Below are 14,311 nucleotides of genomic sequence, written 5' to 3' on the forward strand. Positions count from 1 at the left end.
TGATGAACAGTCTCTGCCTCCCTCTGCTGTCCATATAGAGACATGGGCCACCTGTTCTTCAACCCTTTCAACATGTGAATCTATTTCCAACGTTCAGGCAAGTGTGTCAGTCCACTACCTTCTGCTTCTTGCAATTTTCTGCGCATGCAGTCAGATGTACATTTACTCAGAATCGCATCTTTTATCTGGTAGTCTGCATCCTCTTGAAAATCCCAGTCTTTCACTGTTTGTCTCAGACGCATGTGAAATCGATGCACAGTTTCACCTTGTTTCTGATACAACTTATGGAATGTCTGTTGGGCCAACGCAGTGTCCACTCTGGGCAGGAAGTATGCATTTAGTGCCCCCACTGCTGCTACGTAGCCCATTGCCTCTCCAGTGTCTGGTAGCATCGAAAATATATCCCGTACGTCTTTCCAGCAAGGTGCAAATGTAGAGCTTGTCCCTGCTTAAAAGCATCTGTTGCATCATCAACTTTTCCATAGGCATACAACCCAAACAATGTTAGCCACCTTGTCCATCTTGGTCCAAGTGTAGCTGGGTTGGAGTAGCAAGCAGAGCCTTGTAGTCCTGTTCTCCATGGTAGCTGTAATCTAAGCTAGTTTACTGCACTTTGTTCCATACTTATAAAACCTTGTCACCATTGTTGTGTGTCCACTTCATAGCTGCTTTTTAGTTAGATGGTGCATCCTGAATTTGATCATCACACTGACTTGTGTTTTGTTGCTTTATTTTCTTGTCAACTCACATACAGTGTGTGCTACCTGCCTCATAGCAAAACTCAACAGCGTTTTTACTTCCTGTTTAATGTAAACATGTGACCTGTCTTGTCCAATACATGACAATGCCCTTGACTGGATTAAACTGCAAATAAATCAATCGTATATTAAGAATTTGAACGGCTCATTACTGTTCAAATGTGAATGTTTCCCCCCTGTTTCATCCGTAATTACTTTTCATACTGTAATTTATTATGTGACTATTGAATCATAATGCTGTTTTGTGATGGCTTTACTGGCTAAAAACTGGGCTATTAACAATATATTTAATGCTCAGACTTTGAAATGCACTTGGAAGTATTGTTGTATATTGATAAATAATGTAATCATAATGGCGATTTGTTGCTGTTTGTGGCTATTTAAGGCTTTTTTTGTTGCCTTTTTTTTGTTTGTTTGTTTTGTTTTTGATTTTTTTGTTGCTTTTTGCTGCTTCTTGTTACTACTTGCGGCTGTTTTTGGCTGTTTGTGGCTTTGTGTGGCTGTTTGTGGCTGCATGTAGCTCCTTGTGCCTGCTTGTGGCGCTTTGTGGCTGCTTATGGCTTCTTGTGGCTGGTTGTGGCTCTTTGTGGCTGCTTGCAGCTCTTTGTGGCTCTTTGTGGCTCCTTGCAGCTCTTTGTGGCTCTTTGTGGCTGCTTGCAGCTCTTTGTGGCTCTTTGTGGCTTCTTGTGGCTACTTGTGGCTCTTTGTGGCTGCTTGTGGCTCTTTGTGACTGAGCTTGAGAGAGAAATCGTTTTTTAGCATCAGGTGACCTGTTGGTGACCTGCTGTGATTGCAGAGAGGAGACAGGCCGCTGACTGACTGTTTCGGCACAATGCTAACAGGCTCACTGTCTAATGCCGCAGCCACACTGGATGCGAATTCACAAAATTAAATGTGCATTATGCCTGTAATGCGCCGCGTGAACACCCGAGTCTGGATGCAGGACTATTTTGACACGCTGAGGGGCTGACGCGCGTCACTTTGCAGACGTAGTAGAGAGCCCGCTCATTTAAAAACGGAAAGCCCAAAAGAGCATCTGAAAAACAATGAGCTGTGGTTTAAAAAACATAACAGGAGAGTGTGTGAAAGCCTTGGAGATCACAATTAAGGCCTGCTGCCTATCCATGGTAATCCACCTCCACTGGCTCTGCCTGGCTGTTCCCTGTGACCTCATCCTGTGACCCTGTGACCCATGTTCCCAGAGGTCTCCCTGGGGATAATGAAGAGGTCAAGGAAAGACAAGACCGCAGAGAATTTCCATCTTTTCCCTGACTTCCCCTGCCCGCTCCTCCCTCCTCTCTTTCAGGCTCAAAACTCCACTGAGGAAAACACGGTCGGATTCAGTGATGATCCGTGCAGGCAAATCCAGCTGGAGACAAATATTTACAGAACTTACCTTCAAAACCTGTCCTCTCAGCGACTTTCACCCAAGCCTGCTCCTTTTTTCCGGAAGGAGCACACTTCGTATTGTATACCTCTGGATAATGACACACCGCACAGATTACTTTCTCCTCCATCTTCCATCAGGGTTCGAGTCAGAGCAGGTGGCGGTCCCACCCCCAAGATCATCAAATCAATGACGTTGTGGGGGAATGTCATCGCTGATTGGCTGCCGCGGCACAGCCTCACGCGAATTTCAAAGAAAGAGCAATATTTTCAATTCGAGTGTAGGGGCGTTTGACGCTCCGAACAAGCTGACGCCCCAAACGAGTCCAACGCGCCTCCGGGGCAAATCGGTGTCCAAACATGTGTTTGCATTGACTTTGTATGTAATCTCGACACAAATTCGCGTCCGGTGTGGCCGTACCATAAGTCTATCAGGGATTAGAAACTTTCAGGTTTGTCACCAGAAGGCAAAGAAACTGACTGGAGACTTGCATGTTGGGTGCTATCAGGCCATGTGAGGACTAGAGGCTGAAATTCCTGGACAACGTTTGGGTAGGATACCCAAAATCCCAACACCCGGCACACGATGTGTGCAACTCCACCCTGAGGCCAGACCGACACCACACACCACACGTCATCTTAGGTCTGACATGTTACAATTGGTGGCATCAAGTCAGTCTGAACCTTTAACTCAGTCTAAACTTTGAAGTTAACTCTGCTGTCTAAGGCTGGTGTTGGAGGGTGAAGGGCTGGCTCTGTCACCCTCCATTGGGACCATCTCTTCATCCTCTCTCCATCCTCTCTCCCTGAGGGTCAGTATTTAACTCCTGACTTCAGGCTGCAGACACAGAGCTCCTTCAGCACACACTGCTGACCTCACCTGATCAGCTCAGGTGTCTGTCCTGTTCAGCTCATTATGGAAGGTGAGTGTTTGTGACTCAGTGTGCTCTAACAGACAGTTTGATGGTGCAGTCTGAATGTTATCTATGAACAGTGTTTGTGTTGATAAATGAGAGGAAATGTTTGTGAAGTGGAGCTGGTCATCAGGACTTGAATAGTTTTATTGACATCAGTCAGTGATTGTTTGTGTGACTCTGAATAGTTTAATGAGTTGTGCACATTATGAAGGTAATGTAGTCAGTGTCAGAGGCAGCCCACCTGTACAGGTAGTCTGATTCAAAGTGTGTTGGTAGAAACCTGCTGTAGAGAGCCAGAGAAGCTGTACCGTCTTTGTGAAGAAACATTTTGTTGACTGTGATAAATGACCAACAGAGCCAGAGGGTCCATCCCTGATGTTTTGTTCTGGTTTCCTTTCACACAGATGGAGCCAGAGTTCTGCTTTGAATCCAGAAACAATTCATGCCTGAAGATTGTCCACCCCCTCCCCCTTCGTGTGGTCCTGTACATCTTTTTTGTGCTCGTAATCATCCTGACAGTGTGTGGAAACCTCTTGGTCACTCTCTCAGTGTCTTATTTTAAACAGCTCCATACTCCCACTAACTACCTGATAGTCTCTCTGGCTGTGTCTGACCTGCTCGTAGGGATGATTGTCATGTTCCCTAGGATGATCCACTTCCTGGAGTCCTGCTGGTACTTTGGTGACTTCCTGTGCAAAGTCTCTTTAAGCTCTAATGTCTCATTGGTCACAGCATCAATCATTAATCTGTGCTTCATATCAATTGACCGTTATTATGCTGTCTGCCAACCTCTGCTGTACAGAAGCAGAATAACAGATAACGCGGTGTTTGTCATGATTGCTGTTATCTGGGGAGTTTCAATTTTTACCGGCTTTGGGATAGTTTTCTTCAAATTAAATCTTTTGGGTTTTGAAGAGCTTGATTATACTTTTGTAGCATGTGAAGGAGGCTGTTTTCTGTTTCAGACCAAACTGTCATCCACTCTCTTATCCTTTCTTTCCTTTTACCTGCCAGGTGTGATCCTGCTTAGTGTGTATTTAAAGATTTTGCTGGTGGCTCAGAAACAGTTTCGAAGCATCCAAGAGGCTGGCCATCTGGGCTCATTGAAACCATCAAACACAAGCCAGACTAAAGCCACTAAAACTCTGGCTATAGTCATGGGAGCCTTTCTTTGTTTCTGGACTCCAATCTTTGCTTGTATCATCATCAGTCCTTTTACTGGTTACTCAATCCCCCCTGAACTGATTGAAACAGTGTTGTGGTTGGGCTTTTTAAATTCTGCTATAAACCCCATCATATATGCATTTTTTTACAGTTGGTTCAGAAAGGCTTTTCACTTACTGATCACAGGTAATATATTTACATCTGATACATCAGAGAAAACACTCTTCTCTGAATAAGCCTGGTGTTCACTTTAAAGGCTACATGCTCTGAAAAAAAAATAAGACACAGTAATATCTTCAAATGGTCCTAGACTGGAATCTGGATCATCTTTGATTTTTCCAGAATGTAATTAGATATTACCATTGGCTTTTAAAGGAAAGCATTAACTGTTTGTACCTTATAAAACCTGTTATCCGAATCATTTTTTCTCCAGGGGTTGGGTTACTCTTGGTTGCCTGGTTCTAAAAATGCAGTTGAAGTTTTAGTAGTCAAATGATATTTAGCTCCAGCATACTTATGGCCTCTCCCTGTCCAAGCACACAAGCCACTTGCAGTTGGCTGTTCCTCCTAATGAGACAATCTGAAAGTAGTGAAGGAAAATTTTCAGCTGCTCACACACTGTATTGTCCAAACAAGACATGGCACAGCGATCTACAAAGATTAGCACAAAATACAAGCCTGAAATCATGCACATACAGTACACAGACTTGGTACACTTTTCTAAAATAGCACAAAAAATACATGCACCATATTACGCGGTGCACGACACACACATTTAGCCATACAAAGTGCAAACACAGAATGGTGCTCTGAAAGTAACTATATGACTAATATTGAATTACACACATACTGTACAAATAAGACTTGATACATGGTTCTAAAACAAAAGTCATCACACTATACAAGCATCAATCTACACATACAAATACATATACAAAGTAAAAACTAGATATAGAGCTTCATTCACTCTGAATTTCAATCTATCTGACATCTTTTTTCACATGAAGTGGCTCTTTCAGATGCTCCTTTGGTCTCAAAATCATGAGGACTCCTCAGTGGGGGTTTTAAAATGCAGGAAGATTTTTCTTTTGGACAAGCTGTAATTTTTTGTTTTTCTGTGCGTTCCTTTCATCCATCTGCTCTTTCTGAGCTCTTGTGTATTTGTGGAATTCATTAAGAAAGTAATGTTGTCATAGTTTAGTATAAAGACTAATGTCACTATAAAAGAAGGTATGTCACTTTAAGAAAGTCACATTACAATAGTTATTTTGATACATGTCCCTCAACATAAGGTAGGACTATGAAACGCCAAATGGACCATAACATCGAGTTCAGTGTTCTCGTTAACACATCAAATTTGTTCACCTTAAAGGGGCTGCAAGGACTTTTAAAGGCCTTGTAAACACGTAGCCAAGCATTTTCAAAAACAAATACCCCCATTCATTTTCAAAAATACTTTTCGTTCACACGCAGCGGGCAAATCTGCCAATAAGGTAAGCTTGAGGTATTTCAAACACATATTTTGCAGAGATTTTCAGGTTTAAAAACCCATGCCAGAAAATCGGAATAAACCCCCATTATTCAGCTGTGATGTTTGAGAACCAAAAATTCTGTTTCCTGGCATCTACAAGATACCAGAGTTTTCCACAATCTTCACTTTGGCCAGAGTTTTCAGAAAACATTGTTTTTAATGACATAAAACTGGAGTTGCATGTGGATTACAGGCCTTAACATATAAAAATATATGCAGTTTCCCAGATATCAAGCTACGTGTGGACATGGCCTAGGTGATAATGCAAAAGTCTCCTCTCTTTGCCTGATTAAGGCGTATGACTGATTTCAACATGCTACTTTGTAGCAACCTGATCAGGCCAGGCAGAACTGGATTGATTTACAGCATGCCTAGGCCTCTATGACAACAACACGATGCTGGCTGATTAAGTTTAGAAGTGAGAAGAGACATCTTTTTTCTTTCTTTGCTGAAAACGATTCCTTTGATTAATTTTGTAGTAATGGTGGACACTGGAACCTTACTGTCCGACAGAAAAAGGACAGAAGAGTTGAAGAAAGATAAACAGAAGAGTGATGGTACACAAGCTTAGGGCTAAAACATGAGCTAAAGGCAAAAACAGGGGCTAAGGTGTTTGTGATAATGTCTATTCTAACAGTCAGCAGTTATTCTGCAGTGGTCTGTTCAAACTTGAGAGTCTATCAATAAAATGAAGAGTGAGGTTATGTTAGCTCTGATTGATAGATGACTGACAGGACAAAGCTAACCAGGATTTACTAACATTACATATTACAGACATGTCTTAGAGCACCAGACTGCCAGCTGCACAAAATATCAACGGCTACTAAACTACTTATGATCTAACAGTGTTTACTTGATGTTACGTTAGCCTACAGATACAGAGCTGCTGATGTCACTCACACATCGTCAGCTGCTACAACGTGTGCTTGAAGTCACGTTTCAAAACATAGTACTACATAACTGTACTGATAAGTACCTTTCCTCAGCTTGTTGTATCCAGTAAAAAGTTGTCTTGAACAAGGAAAGTTTGTTTCGTTCCGATCTCCATTTAATTCCAAAAAAAAAACACACACCTTGCTAAAAGTAATTTATGACAGTGTGCGTGAGACTCCGGGCCAGAAGGAGGTGAGGGAGTCCAATTAAAACAGCATTGCATCTCAAAAATGTGAAAAAAATGTTGTCTTCATAAGTTAAAACCACGTTACGATGAAAGAAATTGCTGTTTAAACAAGTACATTTTTTTGGTATTATATGTTTAAATTTGGGTGCTAGCACTTCATCAGTTTCTGAGGGGAAATCCCTTATACCTTGTATAAATTAATGTTAAGGAATAATTGCCTTTTACCTGAATTGGGGTAAAAAAATATATATATTGATATGGAGACGTTAAACACTTGTGAGTTTTTATTTTTTATTTGTTTGGTTACCATTTGCAGTACACACGTTGTTTACAGTGTCATGAGTGACATGTTGTGTTCGCCTATTTACCGACTAGGTGGCAGTATTAATGGCAACCTGTTGAATTTTGAATGAAACCACTGACCTTCATGGGCCTGTTTCTGTTTCTGATAATAATTAATCCTGAAATGAAGGAAAATTTGGGAATACCATTTTAAAAGAGGAGGTCACCAAACCTGAGAAAGAGGGTACATGTATCAAACATTTTCCTCTTTGTAAAAACCTTATAATGATCTATTTATAAAGCCTTTCTTTATCTAATTACATTTTGTTACACTGTAAATACTTGTGGTGTTTTTGTTTGTGTATAGGGTCTGTATTTAATGGTTGCTTTCATCTTTTGTTTTCTTTATACAGCTCTTACAGCATGTTTGTTTGTGATTATTGCACTGTATAATTTATTAAAAGTGATAATAAACCATCAGTCACAAAAACAGTCGTCCATTACTCCAGCTGGGTCCTCTACATTGCTTGCTTATAGCCATGTTGCTACTGTTAAAGAGGTAATATTAGCCTATTTTAAGAGCATCTTAACAGTGGTATAGTTCTGCACAACATTCCTTTGTTTTCGCATCTAACACTGAGTTTGAAATCAGACACACAAACTTATACACACACACAGGCAAATGGACTGTCTCGAATCACTCACATATAGAATACATAAGACAAACCAGGTTCTGAAAAAACCACTGGAGATGCCCCTGGGAACCTCATGGACGCACCCTAGAAGCTTTGAAACCCTCGGCCTATGTTTTTTGGAGTTGTGGCCCATTTGGTTGAAGGCTAAAAACAGGCCTAATTTGTCCCCCCCAAAAAAAGCCTGCAAAAAAAAAAAAAGGCAATTTTCCAGAAGTTGGACCCGAAACCCAATTTTTGAGAAAACCCACTGGGGACGCTCCGAGGGAACTCTCCAGTGCACCATAGAAGTTTCGGAGCGCTCGAGATACGTTTTTTGGAGTTATCGCCCTTTTGGTGGAAGGCCAAAACAGGCCTAATTTCCCCCAAAAAAACGACCCCAAAGAACTGCGTTTTTTTTTTTTTTTTGAAAGTCGGACCTGAAACCCAGTTCTGAGAAAACCCACTTGGGACGCTCCTAGGGACCTCACAGAGGCAACCTAGAAGTTTCAGAGTAATCAGGCTACATTTTGTGGAGTTACGGCCCATTTGGTGAAAGGCTAAAAACAGGCCTAATTTCCCCCCAAAAAACGCCCCCAAAAAACGCCCCCAAAAAACTGCATTTTTCTGAAAGTTGGACCCGAAACCCAGTTCTGAGAAAACCCACTAGTGACGCTCCTAGGGACTTAACTGACGCACCCTAGAAGTTTTTGGAGCCATCGGCCTTTGTTTTGTGAAGTCATGGCCTATCTGGTGAAAGGTTATAAACAGGCCTAATTTACTCAAAAAAACGCCCCAAAAACTGCATTTTTTTGAAAATTGGACCCAAAGAGCAGTTCTGAAACAAGCCACCGGGGACGCTTCTAGGGACCTCACGGACGTAACCTAGAAGTTTCGGAGTAATCAGGTAACTAATTCAACTATTGTTTCAAACGTGTGTTAAATCATTGTACTGACCCACGACGGGGAGAGCAGCCTCACTACAGCCAGGATCACCACAAAATGAAGCCTGTGCAGACGTGCTAAAAGTTGCTGTTCATTGAGAATCCGGTTGAGGCTGGCTGCAGAAAGACCAGAAGTCACGTACGCACCCAGCCATAAACACAGACTTTTACAGCGTGAAAAGTATACTTACAGCCTGGTTCAAAAATCGGCTTGGGTCTAAAAAGCTGATTTCACTATCAGCACACACTGTACAGTGAGTGAATTCTTTTTTCTATTTCTGTGGTTTTGAAGTTAGTAGGATCTTTGATTTTTCAATCAGGCACATCTCAGGTCAGGTGACCGGCGGGCACCCTGCAGTTGCTCAAAGAAAAACTAACAGCCAGTGTAATGGCAAATGTGGCTGTGTCTGATTGGCTTCAGTTCGCATGAGGTGATCATAAATATTGAGAACCCTCATTTATTTGTTTTTTAATTTATTTACATAACTGCATGTGATTATTTTTATTTGATCAAAATTACCAAAAAAAAACACAAAAGACATAAATAAGCTACTTTATCATTTATTTCTACTTTATTTTAGTTAGTTTTAAAGTCTATTTTTCCCCAAGTCATTTTAAACCTCTCATTAAACTTGTAGTCTAACTTGACAGTTATAATCAGGCATTTATCCAGAGGGAAGACTTTTTTAAGATCACTCAGAAAGTTCATACACAGACTTTAAAGAGAAATGTATAGTGACTAAAACTAAACTAAAACTATAAAGGTAAAAAAAAAAAAAAAAAAAACACCCAAGTCTTACATAAGATTTGACTAAATCTAGAATAGCAGCTCGAACTAGCACTGGTCTCTACATGTTAGTCCTGTGAAAGGTTTTTGGCCTCTTTAGGGTGACCCCGCTTATTGCCCAATGACTGCAGCAAGACAGAAGCGTTTCAAAAGTGTCCAACACTGTTTATTCTTTTTGCAAATAAACAAAACAACACATACAGAGTTTTTGATGTGTATTTAGTGTCATTGTTGTCTTCATAAACTGACTTCACGTTGGCATTCCCAGCAGGCTGCTGAATCTTCACCACTTTGAAAATCTTAGGATGATTTGCTCATTCGCGCTGGGAATGTAACATCCAATACCTGCAACAACAGCAAAAGGTTTTATTATAATATTGTAAATCAGAAAAACAACGACTGAAGGACACAATTCTACAATGGACTCACCAACATCAGGTCTTTTGATTTGGCCGTCCGGGGTCTTTACCAGCAGCTCCCAGTATGTGCGATCTTTATCGTTTCCAGCCACACCGTTTACACTATCCAAGGACGGGCCGTAGTTTGGATCCTCACTGTAGGTGAACCTGTCAGATCAAACGTCTGTTCAGAAACGTGTGTGCAGGTGTTTAAGTCTGCCTAACCCTGTTTTCTGTCTGTGTCTGCTTTCTGCCCTGGCTGGGGGGTCATCAGCTGGATAAACTGCAGCTGAATCCTGGACGCCTCCTGTGTTTTTACTTCTCATTCTCTGGCTCCACCTGGTGGAGTCCCAAACTGGTCCTTTCCAGAGCATTAAAAAGAGCATTAAAAGAGCTTTAGATCTAATGGTGGCAGACCACAGACTGTAAAAAAAAAAAAATGGACGTCGCCTTACGAGGCTTGAAGTGAGGTCTCTACAAAATCTACTCCCTCTGGTGACTGACTGCAGTACAGAATAGAAAATCCAGCTTTCTAGCCATCCCAGATAGGCTGTGGTCAAACTTTAAAAAATTAATACACCTCATAGAAATGTTTCTCACGTCCGATTGTTGTGGTGATTTGAAGATATCATTTGGCTGTCTTGTATTCAAGTCCTCTTTCTGCTGAAAAGTTTTGTTTTCATTAGTTATACTTAGTAAAAAACAAGGCTTTATGTAACGTTTAACAATGGTTAACAGATGCCGTTCTCATGTATTTTTTTCGGGGATTGTAAAATATGTCAGGAGGTAGAGTCAAGAAGTGATTAGACTCTTGAAAGAAAAACAATGATTATTATTTTTGTCACCCAGCCCCACTCAGATTCTCCCAGAATCCCTCATCATCTCTCCTACGCAGACTCTGGCTGCAAACCTGCTTCAATGGCTGCTCCTGTGACAGGCGTATTTTGGCTTCAAAACCGTACAATGATAAGCTACACTGTCCACTCTATACACAGTTTACGTGGTAGATCACAACATTATAGGTGCTAACAAAGTATCACTGCATCTCTTCAGCTGTTTAAAGGTGGAAGCCATGCAATGCGTTGGTAATGACAAAATATACAAAGACAGTGGACAATCCTTTGGAAAGTGAGTAGCCAAACAGCAAACTTAGATCAGGAGACATGACTATTTTTCAGTGAACAAATGAGGTAAGAGAATCAATCGAAGTCTCTCAGCAAAGGCTCATGTCAGTTGGACAAGTTTGCTTCCCTCTTTGCTTTTTCTGCATCTGGGTCCTTTCAAGATGTTTGTGGTGACATGTTGAAGTTTACAAACTGCTTGTAGAGTTATTCATCGAGATACTGGTACATTGCTGCAGTGCTTGTTCCACAAAGCAGCTTTCATGTTGTTGATTTTATTATTTAGGTCTCCTGCTGTGAAATACCACACACATTTACTCTATTCAAGATCTGTATCCAAATGTTCCCTTTCTCCCTAAGATTGACTGCCTGATAACAGCTGCTTGTATATTCTTGTTATAAAATCTCAATTTCTTCCTCTGAACATTTTTTCTAATGATCTTCTCCCAGTCACAGTTACCGATCGACAGATTTATCATTATTTACTCATTGTGCAATTCAACTTTTTTGATGGGGTTTACCAGGAGGTTCCCTGGAATCATGACATAATCTGCACTTGTGTTGCTTTCACAGTGTTATTAGCTAAGTGGCCGATTATTTGAAGTTGTGCATGCAGCAAACGCTGCAGCCTAACAGGCCGTTTCACAACAGTATGTTAGAATTAATGGTCTCATTTGTTGAATCACAGAACGTGCGTACAGGCCCAGAACTGTTAAGGTTAATTTTAATCCAGTTAAAGTCTTGATTCAACTTTACCCCTCTAAACTCTCTGTATTAAAGCTGCTGCAGACTCTTCCTGCTTCCCGCTGTGATGGAAAATAAAGACACCACTGCTGAATGGCTCATTTTACTTTGAAAGTCATTTTCTACCGAATGTTATGGTCTATATGGTGAAACTGCATATCGGCCCCTTGAGCGCTCTCTGCTGCCCCACTCCTTTGAGGATCATTCAGTGGTCAGTCGCTGTAACTTCAAGTACATTTTTTTGACTCCAAGATGACTGCCAGACAGCCACACTTCTTGACCCCTGCTGTCAATCCCTATAGTACAGAAGAACCCAAAAGGTAAGAAATATATTACGATATGCAGTAACATCTAAGTGATAGCGTTAAGCCAGTACCTTCAAAAGTTTTGTTTCAAATAAACATCAAATGTCAATTTGCGTTTAGTCCACCAAAGTGGATATCATGCAGCACCACTCTAATTTCCAACACAATGTAAAATTGTAACATTATGTTAAAATGTAAAAAATGTTTTACAAAGCACTGAAAGAACCAATTATTCTTGAATAACCAATAACATGTTTGATGTTGAATATTAGGGCGTTTATCATCCACTGGAAAAATCAAGACACAGGCTTCATAATTCATGCATCAGAGGGTTAAACTCCTGTTTAACATGTTTTGTTGGTTTTGACACAGACTAAAACTGAAGTCTTTATTAATAACCAAGAAAGTATAACAAGATTTTGTTAGATGACTAACATTTCCGAAGAAGTTTTTATCAATGTCTGGAAACACTGCCACTGTTTTTAGACTTTTATTCTCGTGTTATAAAAATATTTATGAAATCTCAGACTGCTATTTATTGTACTCTGTAGTAGAAAACTTACAGTTTTATGAATTAAATATACTTTTAAATTGAGGATTATTAGTCTCAGGTGATGACTAATGTTGTTATCTTACTTGAAGTCTCCATTTGAGGCCATAAGTCTCCTCAGAGCCCCAAGCAGGATTCCTCTGTAGACCACATGAGTGCTGAAGGTAACAGGAGCCAAGCCCAGTAAGCTGTTCTCCACCACCACGTCTATGGGGGCTTCACTACTCTCTGAAATAAAAGTCAGAAGAAACATGGAGAGAATGTCTTTATACCTTTAAAAAAAAAAAAAAAGATACATAGACTTGTGAATCATTCAGCAGCTGACCTTGAGTCCAAGTCCCAGGGAGCAGCAGCAGCAGCGTGAGGGCTGCTGAGAGCAGAGTGAGATTCTTCATCATGGTTTCAGCGCTGACTGCTAACTCATGGTCACTCTTTTATTCCAGTCATCAGTGTTTACACAGTGGAGAGGAGTGTGTTGATCCCAGTTTCGACAGAGTCACTTACAGTTCACTTAGAGGGTGTGCCGTGAAGTATCGTTTTAAAAGTTTGTTTAACAAAGGGTTTTTAACAACACAATGAGGAATGAGACTTCATCATGATTGAGATCTGCCAGGAGCTGAGTGTTTGTTACAGGTTAAAGGTACAGGTATTAAGGGCCTTTTTTTCATCTGTTTGAAGATGCTTTTTCAAAGCTCTGACATTCACAGCGCTAGTGTATACATTCACCTCCTCAGACTTATTTCACGTGTTATAGAACCTGGAAATTATCTATTTAGACTTTGCACCATTTGAATGAATAATAGGAGCAGTAAAAAAAAAAAAAAATCAGACATCTGTCAGGTTCCCAGAACAATCTGAAGCCAAGTCGTCACACCTGATCCAGCTCAGAGAATTCACAACAAAGCGCTCAATGCTCTGGAAAATTCTACATCTCTCTTTCTTATTTTCTCTCTATCTTATACATTATTAAAATTTTATTTCATTTTAGGATTTACACAAACATTTGTTGAAGAGACATAAACACAGGACAAAGAAACAGAACATAATTAAAAACATTAACACATGAGCTCAACCTAAATGATTTCATATCACTTCTACCCAAACATTTGTATTGTAGCAATAAAGAAAAGTGACCAAAGAGATTTTATCTAAAATTCAAATATTGCTTAATTTTTTATAGAACAATTTTTACTTTTAATCCATAACCAAAATCCAAAACGTTATCTTGTTTATGTTCTCAACACCTCAAAATGCCTCTGTCTCATTGCTGTCTGTCTCTGTCCAACAAAAGAAAATCAGATTAATCAATTAGTTTAAACAATGATATACATATATAATATTTATTTATCCATCCTGTCAATGTATATTATCTTTATGTTGATTTATATATTTACTAAAATGTATTTATTTCCTTGTTTACTGTATTGCTGTCAGATTATTATATTGCATTTGTGAATTGACAGCATGTGAAAAATCTCAGCTTGGATTGATTTTAACAGGCACTGTGAGTCAAATTCATTCTGCTCCTCACTTTTAGTATAGCTTTTGGCCAGCAGGTGTGGCTTTATGATATTCTATCATAACCTGGGACAGGAAGGAGAAAAGACAGTAAATCCAAGCTTTCTTCTTTGCC

The 14,311-nt window shown here is 40.2% G+C and overlaps 1 protein-coding gene across 1 annotated transcript; it reads left to right on the forward strand.

The window, feature by feature from the left end:
- Window positions 1–3,405: 3,405 nt before the first annotated feature.
- LOC141797826 (trace amine-associated receptor 4-like) lies at window positions 3,406–4,461 on the forward strand. Its single transcript, XM_074679510.1, has 2 exons — window positions 3,406–3,967; window positions 3,998–4,461. Exons 1-2 carry the CDS (start codon window positions 3,406–3,408, stop codon window positions 4,459–4,461), a joined length of 1,026 nt encoding a protein of 341 aa, XP_074535611.1.
- Window positions 4,462–14,311: the final 9,850 nt, after the last annotated feature.

The sequence above is a fragment of the Halichoeres trimaculatus genome, unplaced genomic scaffold (assembly GCF_033239565.1).
Source record: "Halichoeres trimaculatus isolate MK-OKI-2021-1 unplaced genomic scaffold, fHalTri1.1 fHalTri1_scaffold_9, whole genome shotgun sequence".
NCBI lineage: Eukaryota > Metazoa > Chordata > Actinopteri > Labriformes > Labridae > Halichoeres > Halichoeres trimaculatus.

What these genes read in the sequence shown, in the direction of transcription:
- LOC141797826 (XM_074679510.1), top strand. Translation starts at nt 3,406, where the DNA reads ATGACCAACAGAGCCAGAGGGTCCATCCCTGATGTTTTGTTCTGGTTT. An exon ending in CTTCAAATTAAATCTTTTGG is followed by an intron (nt 3,968 to 3,997) that starts GTTTTGAAGAGC and finishes ATACTTTTGTAG; the next exon opens with CATGTGAAGGAGGCTGTTTT.